This window comes from Anabas testudineus, chromosome 5 (assembly GCF_900324465.2).
Source record: "Anabas testudineus chromosome 5, fAnaTes1.2, whole genome shotgun sequence".
NCBI lineage: Eukaryota > Metazoa > Chordata > Actinopteri > Anabantiformes > Anabantidae > Anabas > Anabas testudineus.
In genome coordinates, this window is record NC_046614.1 from 7,143,257 (window position 1) to 7,157,340 (window position 14,084).

Consider the following 14,084-nt stretch of genomic DNA (forward strand, 5'->3'; position numbering starts at 1 on the left):
TGGCCGCCTCGTCCCCTCCACCCACACAGTACAGGCTACTTGTAAACTACATGACATCAGTGAGGAAGAGGGCGGGGGGGGGGGGGGGGGGGGGTACTCGGGAGCTGGTGAACTGGGCGGGCGCTGTTGCACGTGTTCTGAATGGGGAAGACGGGCTCGCTTCGCATTTCTCGTGTCCAATCGATCCGTGCTCGGGAGGAGCGACGGGAGCGCAACTATCACTCCTGCATCACTACACCATCACTTTCATCAGCATCTCTCCGGCGACTGGAACGCCTCTGTGTGATAGTTGCGCGCAGAGGGAGATGAACTTGTGTGGAGTGTTCACCTAAAGCATCATCCCGGCGTCTCTCTGCAGGATTTATGCACTTTTGATGACTTTCTTCCTCAACCTGGCTTTGACAAGGGGACGCGGCGGGAACATGGCAGACTGGACCACGTCGCTATTGCGCGAGCTCTGTTTTCTAACCCGGCTCCGGAGAGCCGGTTCTCCGTCGTGGCAGTAGTCCTCCTCCAGTGTGTGTGTGTGTGTGTGTGTATGTGCGGGTGCCCGGGACCTGGACAGAAGGCTGAAAAGGATTGCCCCGTTTAGTGGGAAACAAAATCAGTGGAGTTGAAGCAGAAAGTGGCTCCAAGTGCTCCACTGTCTCACCTGGATGCTTTACTGCTCCCCGTGATCATGCTGTCCAGGTTCTAGGTTTGGGTAAGGTGCTTTTTTTAAATTCAATTCGACTCTCGTTTTGTTTGCTTGTGTCTTTTCATGGCGCACTGTCAATAGGCTGATAAAACGAGGATGGGGTCAGAGGGGTGGACTGTTTGCTGTGGTGATGTGTAACATCGGGCAGCTCGGAGAGAAGGGGTGGCGACTGACTGACTCACTGAAGGACTGGCGAGCTGAAAAAGCAACTTAAATGTTGTTGGCTCGGAGCGCGGCGCGCACACTTTTGGAACGATTTCTAAAAACGACGGCGGGATTTGCAGCGAACAGCTCCCTCAGCTCCAAATGAACTCCGCGCGTCATTTTCCATGCGTAAAAATGGAACTCGCGATGAGCCAATTCAGGCTGACCGTGCGTGTAGTGCGTGAGGGCAGGGGAGATTGAGGTAAGACTGATGCGGCGCTCCACACTTACTGTAGCACCTATTGAGTGATCTGTGGGGCTGATCCGCTGACCGCGCTCTTTCCACGCGCCTTCTAATCGCTTTGCATGGATCGTGATCGGCGGGGAATGGAGAGGAGAGCGCGCGCGGAGCTCAGGCATATGGGAAAGGAAATTGAGGTGCCGCCGGGCTCTCAGATTGCGCACAGAGGCAGGGAGGTGTGTTGCAGAACCTAATGGGCACACTCCATTGGGCGCACACGCACGCCATCAACACGCACGGACACACTCTCTCCCTCCTCGCTCTATCTTCCGTTCTCTCTCTCTCTCTCTCTCTCTCTCTCTCATGCGCACACACAAACTCAGAAGGGAAAATTACTTGGTGCATGTTAATGGGCGAAGTAATGAGACCCAACCCATATCGTGTTGTAATTGTTAGTCATCCTTGTCTCCATCCCTCCCTCGCCCGTCTCCTCTCTCCCCCTCCTTCCTCTTTGCTTGTATCTCTCGCTGTCCCGCTGCTCGCCGCTGCAATTTGTACTGTATTGAGAGAGTGTAATTATTTCCCCATTGTTTTTTAGCGCGTGGCACTGGCACTCCCCAGAAAGTGGTGTCATTAGTGTGACAGGGTGGACAGGAGAGGAGAGAGAAGAGGGGAGAGGAGAGGAGAGCCTGCTGGAGAGTCCAGGGACTTAATTCTCATTGACAGTCACATTAACACAGGAGCAGCGCTCTTAATCCTGTGGAGATTACTCTCTTCAACCTGACCCTCTGTCACCCAGCTGTTCTCCACTCACACACACACACACACACACACACACACACACACCTGGTTGTGCTGCTTTTCCTGTCTGCAGCGGCTGCCTTCTCCCACCCTCTTCTATGAATTCGCAGCCAACCTCCCTCCCACTGCACTTTTCACAGATACAGACACATGCACATATACACACACAAATTAACACAACAGATCATTTCTCCCTTTCTCGCCACAGTTTTTTTTTTTCTTATCTGGACCCCTCTCTCTTTAGCCCTGTGCTCTTTTAGCAGCTGCCAGTGGTTGGATAACCAATATCCTCGGAGGGCCGCCCGACTCTGCATGTTTCAATAGCTTCCTATCTGCTTACCCCACAGAGGGTTCAGAATGACTGACTGGGAATGAGGGGGAATGGACTGTGTACATTTGGGATTGTGCATGAGGACACAGCCAAGCAGACGAGACAGACGACAGCGAGGGAGAGCAGGGAGAGCAGGGGAGGCGAGAGAAATGAGCTGGAGAAACAGGAAAATATTTCTGAGTGGATGTGAGGGGAAGAGATTGTGTGTGTGTGTGTGTGTGTGTGTGTGTGTGTGTGTAATAGAAGCAACTCTGCATCTTTTAAATCTGTTTGAGCTTGTTCACGTGTGAGACAGAGAAAACTTTTCACATGATGAACATGATGACAGCGCGTGTGTGTGAAAAAGGCGTTCCGGGTGATGTGCTTGATGAATAAGCGGGGATCAGGCACGTATGACTGGTGAGGTGACAGCAGCGCGAAAGATGACCTCCACACACACACTGGCATTAACAGATTGACTGTGATGAATGTCTACTTCCCAAACCGAGAGGAGGAGGAGGAGGAGGAGGAAGTGAGGAGAAAAGAGACGAGCGGAGAAGAGAGGAGAGGCATTCTTTCATGTCATGGGCAGAAAGATGGAGGAAGGCCTCTCATTTGTAAATGACACTGTGCTGGACTTTTCATCTCAGGCAGTTTGTGTCCGTATTGAGTCAGAGAACATGAATAGGTGTCACGCAGAAGCAGTCGACTGTAACGCCAATTCTCTCCTCATGAAATCGGGCTCAGAGAAAATCCACTCAGGGACTGATGTCTTCTCTCAAGCAGGAGATCCATGACTCTTACGGAGGAAGGAGGGATATTAGATCAATGAGAGTGTGCGTGGTGTGTATCTCTTTCTTGTTTTGACCACAAAACCACAACTGGACAGAGGTCATGACCTCTGGTGAGAAAAGGTGGAGTTCGGATGTTCTAACAAACCAGATTTATAATGTGATACCTCCTTTAAGGTGTGCGGTGGCTCAGAGTAGATCGCTCGTCTCACTTGCTGCAGCTTACTCACTCAAACATATTATTTCTTTGCTTAGCTTTACCTGAGCTTACTAACACCAGAATAGAGTAGTTGCAGTATTTGTCAGTAGTTTAGTAGGTTTCCCTCCAGAGAATACTGAGAAGTTGATTGTTTATGTAAAAAATAGACAATTCTCCACCATATTTTATGCAGATTTTAATCAGAGTCTAAGCAAACATGTGGAAGATGGGATGATGATTGTAACTTCGGGCTTTACGTCCATGCACACGGCAATCATTTTTTAAAAGTAGGTACCAGCTGGTCCAGACAGTAGAGGTCTCTTGTTGGAGCTCCACAGCTGTGTGTGTTCTTTGTCCTCTATTCTCCCCTCTGTCAGTCAATCAGTGACAGCAAGGCCTTGGTCTCCTGTGTGGCGCCATCACACCATCCAGACTCTCTCTAATTCCATCTAACAGGATCTGCTTTGACTGGCAGAGCACACTGGCACATGGCCTCCTTCTGTGAAAGACGCAGGAGCCACGCGGTAGTAGAACAGATTGAGAGTTAGCGATTGTTGTTGTTGTTTTTTATTAAACATCTGGTTGGAGTAATTAATTTTATTTAATATCAGTTGTAGCGAATGTGGACAGAGTTGGGAGGACACAGTAACCTTTTTGTAAAAACCACTAACCAATAAGACCATTCACAGGCCTCAAGGTGATTTTCTCCACAGCTCAGTCTCACTTTGACCATGACAAATCTCCCTAAGTGATAGTAATGATTGTAATTGAACAGGCACAGTTCCTTCCCACAGTGTGCTATCTATCACCTTGGATGCAATCTGCTGCTTCCATTTGTGTGTGTGTGTGTGTGTGTGTGTACGTATTTGTCTGTGTGTCTGTCTGTCTGTGTGTGCGTCTCCATGAGAGACAGCCCCTGTTCGCTCCTCCCTGGCAGCTGGCAGATGTGCTGGTAACTGTGAGCGACAGTGTGAGGGTGTGGGAGTGTTAGTGTGTCTGTGGGATTATGAAAAGCTCCCAGCATGCTCTGCAGCATGGGTCTGATGTGAAGCCACGACAAGGAAGCGGCGGGGTTGGAGCTGAGCCCGGGGCGGTCATCATAGCAGCCCTCGAATAACAGTGCGCCACATGAGGGGCGGGGGGGGGGAGAGAGGGTTTAACCCCGTGGGATGCAGAGAATGTAAGGGAGCAGTGGTGAAAAGATGGGACAGGAGAGGAGGAGGAGGAGGCAGAACACAACACAGAGGTGAAGAAGAGGAAGCCAGGGCTGCACTCACGGACGAGTGATAAAAAGACATCAGCAGAGAGGAGTGTGGGTAGTCAGGGTTGAGGAGAAATCTGTCAGTGGAGCGAGTGTGACTGTGCACATCTCCGTCCGTGCACATAGTTTATATGTGTGTGCTGGAGGTGATGGCTTTGTAATGAAAGCAGCAGGCAGCCAGCGATTGAAGGTTCCTCCTGGTGGCTGACTGATGACCGTCACCAGTGGACAGGATCCTCCTTTGGGGATGGCTGCTCTAATGAGGATGAATCATTATTGTGTGTGTGTGTGTGTGTGTGTGTGTGTGTGTAGTCACTCCACATTAACTGCAATTTGCAGTCAGCATATTTACACGTATCTTATGGCATTATCTTCCATTTGTGCTGCAGTTTTTCCCAGTAGCTTTGACTCATTTCTCGAAGCAAGTGTTGTTTCAAGAAATGAATCCAGAACTTTTAGCCCAGGTTTTACAAGTCCTCACATCAATGAACACGTCAACACTGTCAAAATGAAATCAGGCTTCTCCAAATGTTTACTTGTTATGTCAGTGGGACAATAAAGCCTCTTGAACGGTAATGTTTCAGCAAAATGTATCGTGGAAACAAAATAGCCAACAAGTGTGTACGGCACAGCAGCACGAAATCGCAGGATACCTGTCATAAGGCACCCTGGCAATGTGTGCTGTCGCCATCCCTTGCATATATCTCTTATGATGTCGTCACATGCAGCATTTATTCAATCGCACATTATAATACATATAATATATCATTAAGGCCTGACATATTTTAACTTCTGCATGAGCTATTGCGCAAACGATGTTGTGACCATGTGGACAACTGTCTCTCTCAAATTTCACTTAAACAATTAGTGAGTTTATTTCCAGGAAGAGATTGTGAAAAAGCTCCCGTGTTGTTACATTTTGTGGGGCATGTCAATATTGTTTTGAAAATTTTACACAAGCTTTTGGCAATTTAACCAAATCTATGTTGAATAACTGTGAAACGAAACCTTCAGAAACAGTTGAATGCAGTGCATTTACTGTATATGTGGTTTTGTACTGATCACACTGATTCACCACGTTGCTGGTAAAAATAAGGCGCCACCCACAATGAAAGCTATTACATTTGGGCTAGATGTTTGTGTATGGTTGGAGTTGTGGTCAGGCTTGTAGTGATGTAATGATTAGGCTCTAGAGTGTGTGTGTGTGTGTGTGTGTGTGGAAGAGAGGTATTATGGAAAGTCAAATTCCATGAATCTACAAGCAGGAGTACATGGGTATGAAAATGTTTTCTTGCCGGGATATTCATTTGTGAGATCCATGTATGATGCGTCTGTGGAACAGTGTGTGTGTGCCAGTTTGTCTGTGAGAGGGTTAGAGGCCGCGCTTGTCTCGGGGGAACAGAGTGATATGGTGTCATGCTCTGGAGACCCACAGACAAATTAATTCACTTATTGACACTGCTGACACGTCTCAGTGACTTTGTAAAATGAACAATTGATCAGCCTTCCTCTCTCTCTCCTCGCTCTTTGCCTTTGTCTCTCTCCCCTACTCTCACTCACTCTATTTTCCCAACCTCTCTTCCTCCTTCTCTGCCGTCGCCCCCCTCTCTCTAACTCCTTCATCTGTAGGCTTTTTCTTTTCTCTTCCGTTTGCCCCTCGTCTCTTTTGCACTTCTCTCAAGCTCTCTCTTTTTTCCCCTGGCTGGCCAATTAGCAGGCATATCACGTACGGTAATTAATATAATTACGTGCAAGCTGGTCATTAGCTGCAGAGAGGACTGATATAATCAAGGTGTTGGTTTGTCTGCATATATGACTTTCTGTGCATATATGGATGTTTAGAGACAACAAAAGAGATTGGAGAGCTGCTTCTTTACCAGTGTATCCATGGCTTTAAAGCTATTGTTTGAAAATGTCATGAGGAGCAGAGTTGTCTGGAGCATTTCTCTGTGCCACAGGAGAAGCTAGAACCAGAGACATGCAGAAGCTCGAAGAAAATCAAAGCAGTCACCACATCAAGGCTTTTTTATTTTTCATAATTTGGGCACAAAGCACAATGAATGGCTGCTGCTGCTGAGCGACTTACTGTATGGGCCTTAGCCTGCTTTTTTTTTGGCTCTGGTCCGCCATTGATACCAGCGGCAACAGTGGAAGGGTTTGCTCAGGTTTGGCAATATGCTGCGTCTCACGCTGTCTGTTTCTTTGCCTTTGTACAGAGAGGAGCAAGGATCAGTGACTGGCTGTCTAGAAACTAAATGTTTTATTACTAGGCTGAGTTGTGTTGTCTCCCTCCTACCATGCGCAGGTTCTTCCCTCTATACATGTCCTTGTCTTGAGCTTTCATTTCTGTGGGCTGGAAAGAAAAGAAAAAAAGCACAGTACAAGAAGTGTTGAAAAAGAAAATGTGTTTGCAGCGAAAAAAATTAAGAGATGAGAAATAAAGAAAGGAAGGAATGAAGAGCTTCCCATCACCTGGAAATAGTTTCCTCTTGTTACAAGAATGCAGGTAATGAAAAAAATTAAATTTAGCAATCTTCCAATTCTAATACTAAGATTGCTATTAGTACCATGTTACAGGTGACACATTTGCATTTGTGCATAACAGTGTGACTAAAGGTCTAAGTGTGTTTATGTATTTTACATGTATGAAGTCATTGTAGCAGGAAATGTTAGAGCTGGAAGGGAGTGGAGACCGAGAGTTGATTGAGTGAGTAGAAAAGTACACAAAGATTGTGTTTCACCGCTCTAAATCACAGCGTTTACGTTTTTATCACAAAGGGAGATGCAGCCAGAAAGAATAAAAGAGGAGCAACAACGGGCGAAAGGCATCGATATTGCAGATACCTAGTGTGACTCGAGCAGAGAGGGGAGGAGAAGTATCCAAAGAAATGTGTGTAGGTGTGTACAGTCATCTCAAAGTGTCTCCTTTTCTTTCCGCCTTTCCATCCATCTTCCAGTGCAGAGGGACACTGACTTTTAATGGCCTTTTATTGCTTTATTAGAGTGTGTCAGATTTACTGCCGAGGCCTTGCCTCTGTCTGTCTGTGGCTCTGAGGAGGGTTGCTCTGATGTCAGCCCCAGCCTGCTGTCTGGGTTTTAAACGACCAACTTGTATAGAGGAAACCAGGGACTGGGCCGTGACCACAGACTTGTTGTGATAGTGAGCTAATGTTTATTAGCCTGTTAGTGTCTGTGCTTTTCTCTTCCATAAAAAGAGTAACAGCCTACATCTGGCTCTCCCCTCCTCCGCTTTAGTGGGAGAGGTTGTTAAAAGACTTTAATGAGAGCTTCCTAGCAATATGTGAATGTAACAGGTCCCGTCAGCAAAACCAGGCCATCAAAGATAACCTGTATGTGGATACCGGCAGAGGTGGGTCAGAGTTCCTGGAGTGAGCGATCACCTGCTGCAAAACATGAAACGTGCGATGGAATCGCTGCCGACCTTTATCCACAGAAATGGTGGAGGGGAAAAGGAAACAAGGGGAGAAAAAAGGAGGAGAGAGGAGACAAAGAGCAACCTTGGAAAACACCAAAGACACAAAAATAGATTCATTTTGTAGCCTCTTACACATGCGCGCACGCACACACACATGCTCCACACACACACATATATTTCATGGTCACCGGATCCTGAGACGATGGCTTGTGCAACAAGGTGGGATTTGGATTTAAGTGCAGGCCGATCAATTGAGCTGTAATGGTACCTTAGTGCCAAGGCCGTTCTCTGAACTCTGCAGTCAATACCAGCACCAGGTAATGGTCCTGAATTCAGACTTTCACTCTCTTCTCTTTTTCTCCCCACCTGGTCGTTTCACCAAACAGAGGATCCTCCACTTATTTGGTTGTTGGTTTATTGGAGGAACGATACTGGGAGGGAGGTGTGTCAGGTAATAGAAGCAATATGTCTCTCAGTTTGGCTTCTGACCTTTTGTTTGCTGTATATGCAGTAATATTACTTCACACAGGAACACAGTGTAGTTTTAGTCAAACCGTTTTAAACATTGTGATGCAACCAAACAACCATAAGCAAGTGTGTGTACATGTGTTAATAAAATGTATATGACAGTATATGAGTAATATGTGTTCAGTGCGTATCACACAATACATTTCACAACCTACATATAGTTTTTACAATAGTCTGACTCCACATTGATGAAATGTGTTCATCTGTCATGTGTCTAACTAACTTTGTCCTAAATTTCCACCTCACTGCCTCCAACCAGTACCACAGTCGCAATCTTCAGTCTCACTTCCTGTTCTATTCTATTTCTCACACACACACACACACCCAGCACCCGCTGGAGATCACACACACACAGGCACAATGTCATACACCACCGTGTGTGTGGTGCTGTGTTCATTTACAAGGTGAAGAAAAAAAAACAGAAACACAGGTGAGATATGATTAGAAGACACGCACGTGTTTGGAGACATGGGTACGATAAGGGGCAACAGTCAAAGAAGGAATAACAAGAAAAAAGGTAGCGTGCTGAACATGAGGGGATAAAAACGTGAGGAGCTCTGGCTTCTGAATATACTCTGGTGTGTTAATTTAAGTTGTTGTGCGTCACTGGGTGTGAGAATGTGCCTTTGTGTGGGGGCACACAGCCTTTCTATCTGCCCAGCGAACCCAAAGGAAATGGCAAGGAGCAGCTCGCTGTAATGGTTTAGATTCAGAGGCAGACAAATACGTAGAAGCAGAATATTACACACCCTAACTGAATGTTAATACTGTGCTTATCGGCAGAAATCTGAAACGCTTCACATAAGATTCTATTGGGCTTTGTGCTTTTGCCCGTTTCATTTTCAATATCTTTCTGCCTTAGGGAGATACACTTTGTTTTACACTGATTTGCTTTTTGTCTGCTTTGTCTGTGTCTGGGCTCAGTAATCAGCATACTGAGATACTGATACTGGAGTGATTCTTATGTGGTCTTCAGCCTTTCTGCTTTTCTAGTTTTCCAACCATGTTCGTACTGACATTAATTTTCCTGTATTCCTGATCGATACAATTACTTTCCCTAATTCGTTCTCTCGCTTTTCCAGAATTTGTGTAAAAAGTTTTTTAAATTCTAAATAAACACACTAGTTTCCAGTGTATTAACTATTAGACCCAGCTGCAGTTTAAACACAACACTCGTTTTGAAGAAATATATGGTAAAAGGCATTGCTCAACTAAAAAAGCAAATAGACCAATTACAAATACATGTACAGGTTTAGAAGAAGCGTCATTGTCAGTAAATAACCAGGTTGCTAGAATGTAACAATCTTAAATGTCTGATATTTGAATAAAGGCCACTGCTGGTCTAATTAATTTGCAAACCAATAAATCAGTTTCGTACAGATTTACAGGGTGAGAGCAGGCACGAGTGACAAAAGACTTACAGCGGTGAGCACATCCTACAGTGTCAGTGGGAGTGTTGGTCAGACAAACAGCATATTGATGCCTCATAAAAAACAAAAGAACGAGGGACTTGTGGTTAATATAAACAGTTTATTCTAACATGAGTACAAATGTGCCCATTTCATTTTTATATTAATTGAATTATGCTCCTGTTCACTTTGTTCTTTCTTCTTTCACAGCAGTAAAAACCCAATAAACCCAAATTCAAAATACTATTGATTTCCATGACAACGACCAAAATATTAGTAAAGGGGACTATTTGACGTGTTCATATGCTGTTTTAAAGGTCATGGGTCATTGAGATCATCGCTGTGATCATCATGAATGTCCATAAGAAATACAATAATAACTGGGTCGATATTATTGAGTAACCTTGGTGTAGACCTAAGTAGTGGATGAATCAAGCTAATGACCGACATCATTCAGGTGGCTAGGAAGACCAAATAAATCATATTTTGATGTAGAGACTATCTAATGTAACTCTTCTACAGATCCATATCTCATTGCTGTTTTTGTAATCTAGTCTGATAAACGGCTCTTTAGGAAATGCAATTAATTCTAATGAGTGATAACACATCCATTTAAGAAGAGATAAACCAGAGACAAAGCCCAGGGACAAACACCGCTCCATACTAAATAGGTGACACTGAGGTTATCAAGTAACGATGCGGTTTCTAATCTTTACAGAAGCTCAGTTCTATTGAACGGGAATCTCTGGCGCTGTCCTGACAAATTACAGTATAGAGTCTGTGTGACTGCCAAACAGTCGGAAAGAAATGGTTTTCTTTTTTATTCCTACCGTGCGTGCATGTATGTGCCAGACGTACAAGCATAATTTTGCAGATGAGGCGTGTCTATTTGTATGTTGGTGGTGGTGCAAGTGTGTTCGGAGACGGCTGCCAGATGATGCTGTTTGGATGCAGGGCACACAGATATATTTGAGGCCGAGGTGGGATTGTCTCATTGCATGTCAATGAGCCCCCGTGTCACTCCTGTGTGATTACTGCAAGAAATGACACAAATCAGCCCCTCAGCCTTCAGAGACACAGAGAGGGAGCGAGGAAAGTGGAGAAGGTAATGTAGAAGGAGTAATCAGAGCAAGACTTGATGTTCTTAGATCATCTCGAGCATGTCTGTGCACTATTTGCACACGCGAGTGTCTTTCCTGCTGCTAAATTCAATAACCAGCTGAGCCCCACACACACCTGCAGCTTCCTACAACATAATACCCCCAGGGACCCCTGCGACTTTTCGGTGACCTGCACGTTCTTTATAAAAATGTATGAGATTGTGTCTTCATGAGCATTAGTGCAGATTGCTGTGTATTTTTTTTATTTTTTTTGTTACCTATTTATTATCCTGTTATAATACCACAATCTGTGTGTGAGACCCAGCAGAGGTGACAGCATTGCTTTGACTGATGGGACGTTTTGTCCTCGAAGTCCCAATGAGACCGAGCTGCATCTGGAGATATGCACACACACAGACGCGCTCGTGCACTATTGTGCTCTTTTAATGAGTGTATCAGAGAACAAAGCTGATAAAAAATGTGTGCCGTGGCCCAAGCCTTTAAAAAGAGAATAAGAAATGGGCTACTGTGCTGCCATGCAGCATGTCTAATCACTCCACACACACACACACACACACACACACACAAAGCACAAGCATCTTGCATACTGTACTGGAATGAAACACACACACATATACAGTATATATACACTAATTAAAATCTAAAATACACAGTATAAATACTGTACATGCCAGTGTGGGCACAACAGTGCACAGAGTTAGGAGGCCCTCACACATTCAAACACACCCCCTCCTTCTCCTCCTGCTAACATACTGTAGAAAATTATCCACTTCATGTTTAATTTGTTGATTTTTCATGTCTCCACTGCTCTTAAGATTTACTGACCATAATCTTGTCTTTTATTTGCTGCTGCCTCGTCATCTAACCATCTCTTGTTGCACTGTGTGATCCCATCTCTGTCTTTTACCATTACTTGAACTTGTTAGTAGTGTAACAGTCACAAACAGTAGCCATCAATTCTGCCTCACTGTCATTGACTCGTGCGTAGAACTTAGCAGTTGTTCTTCATGTGGTGTCTCTTCTTGCTCTTTGACTGATTTGTGCCTGTTGTTGTGGTTTTTCCCCCACTAGGGGGCAGTGGCACTATGCTAATTGTTCAGTGGAGGCATCAGGCTTGGTTGGAGCTGACACCTTCCCAAGGAGTTTCTGAGCATATCAGCAAACTGAGCTGCATATCAATGAGTCGTGATGAATAATGAAGGTTTGAGGAGGGGAGAACATTTTGTTATTAATGTGAATCTGTTGTCTTTCATTTAGATTGCAGAGTTAGTCCCTTCGCAAAGAGAGGTGTGTTGACACACTCTTATGGTGGGATGGTAATTTACTCTGAGTGTGTGAGTGTGCAGAAGTGCACACGCATCAGAGGCTGTCACTCAGCTGTAATTAGGGAGAGTCTCTCCCGCTGTCCTCCGACACTGTTTGAATTTACCTTGCAAACACTGTGCAAATGTAATGTGTGTGTGTGTGTGTCTGTATGTGTGAGTGCCATCAACTTGTGTTTGTGGTTTGTTTGATCATCTGATTTATTGCTTTTGAATGTTTTAGCTACGTGGCTATTCAGCCATTTTTTCCCTTCTGTATACCCATTTTGGAATCAGTTTAAGTTTTTCTTTGTTGTGTACACTGATTGTGTGTGTGTATGTATATGACAGAGTGAGTGTGTGTGTGTGTGTGTGTGTGTTTTGAGAGTTTGTGAGAGAGACAGGGGGAGAGCTGTGTGTGTGATGTCTAGAATGGGGATCACATTCAGCCTGGGGGTAGGTGAACCTATTGTAAACAATGGATCTGACAGAATCTAGGCCTTCACATCTTTACTTCTTCGTGTGTGCATAGGTGCATGTGTCTGTGTGTGTGTGTGTGTGTGTTTGTGCGCGTGGCTAGTCCTTCATACAATGCCATTGGAGGCCACTGAGGAACTCCAGGGCAGACAGGCCTCTCTGACCGAACGTCTTTGTACCTCCTCTCTCCAGGGCCTTCGTGTGTTTGAGGCGAGGAAGAGGAGAAGCAGGAGAAAGAGGAAGCAGGGGCGGAGGGGGCGACCGAGAGCTGAGGGGTGAGTGAGTGGAGACATGGCCTGTACCCCCTGTCCATAGAGGAGCTACTCAGTGGACGTGAGATCAAAGAAGAAAGAGATGAACGGGTGAGATGACGTCCTACATACATGCACATGGTGAACTGAAAAAATAAAACATCTAAGGTTGCACCTAATGGTTATTCTAATCATGTTTAGACGTAGTCTTAAACCACACATTATTTCTGGGCTGAGTTTCTCTTATTGTAACCTGTCATGACTCATAAAGTCAACTTTTTCATAATTGCCTTCTGCCAGAAGAAAATTGGAAGACTTAATCCTAATGTAATACTTTAATAGTGATACAGCCGGGGAATTAGCTATACCCACTCCTCTGCCTACAGTATCTGTGTGTGTGTGTGTGAGCTGGCAGAAAGTTTTCCTCAGGTCTACTCTGTTCTCATGCTTGTTGTTTTTACCTTTGACCTTGGCTAGGGCACATGTCTCGTTGTTTCGGCTTGTTCATAAAGCTGTATTTTTGTTTGCTGAGCTGTTCTGTCTCCTGCTGTTCTTACCGAGGAGGCTTCAAACCTCTTCTCATGCTCTCTCCCTCCTTCTTCTACCCCTTTGACCCCTCTTTGCCCCGTTCTCTCCTCTGTGCCTCAGGATGAAACTGTGGGGGAGGTCAGCTTGGCCGTTGCAGGTGGCCTTCCTTGTTGCCTTGGTGATGCTCTGCGCTGACCCAGTGTCTGCTGGCAACCGTAACCATCGGGGACCGACAGGTACACCAGGTCTTGCACTGAACCCCCTTTCCAACATCATGAGAGGTTAATTACACTGTCACCACAGAGGTACAACACATGTTCTCCGAGCTTGTCACCGACTGAGCCATCCCCGCTCTGGAGGAGGGGGCTGAGTGGGGACTATTTGCTCTGTCCCTCAGTATGACAGAATGTAATCTAGACGAGGCCTCGTTTTAGGCTGGGATGCAAACACACCCCTGTGTGAATGATCAAGCCCGAACAGATACAAATGGCACTTAAGCTGTCAGCCGCTGTCAACACAAATAGATCAGCGTGGGTGTGATCTGATCTATTCAGATTGGTTGCAGGGCGGCTGCTGTTCCTCTCAAGCT

General features: G+C 45.5%; 1 protein-coding gene across 1 annotated transcript in view; it reads left to right on the forward strand.

Annotated features, from left to right (window-relative positions):
• Nucleotides 1-14,084, forward strand: part of tafa4b (TAFA chemokine like family member 4b) — a 34,693-nt gene that overhangs the window by 2,805 nt on the left and 17,804 nt on the right. The window contains 2 exon segments of the mRNA XM_033325971.1: nucleotides 13,006-13,069; nucleotides 13,606-13,776. Coding sequence (XP_033181862.1) covers nucleotides 13,006-13,069; nucleotides 13,606-13,776 — 235 coding nt within the window.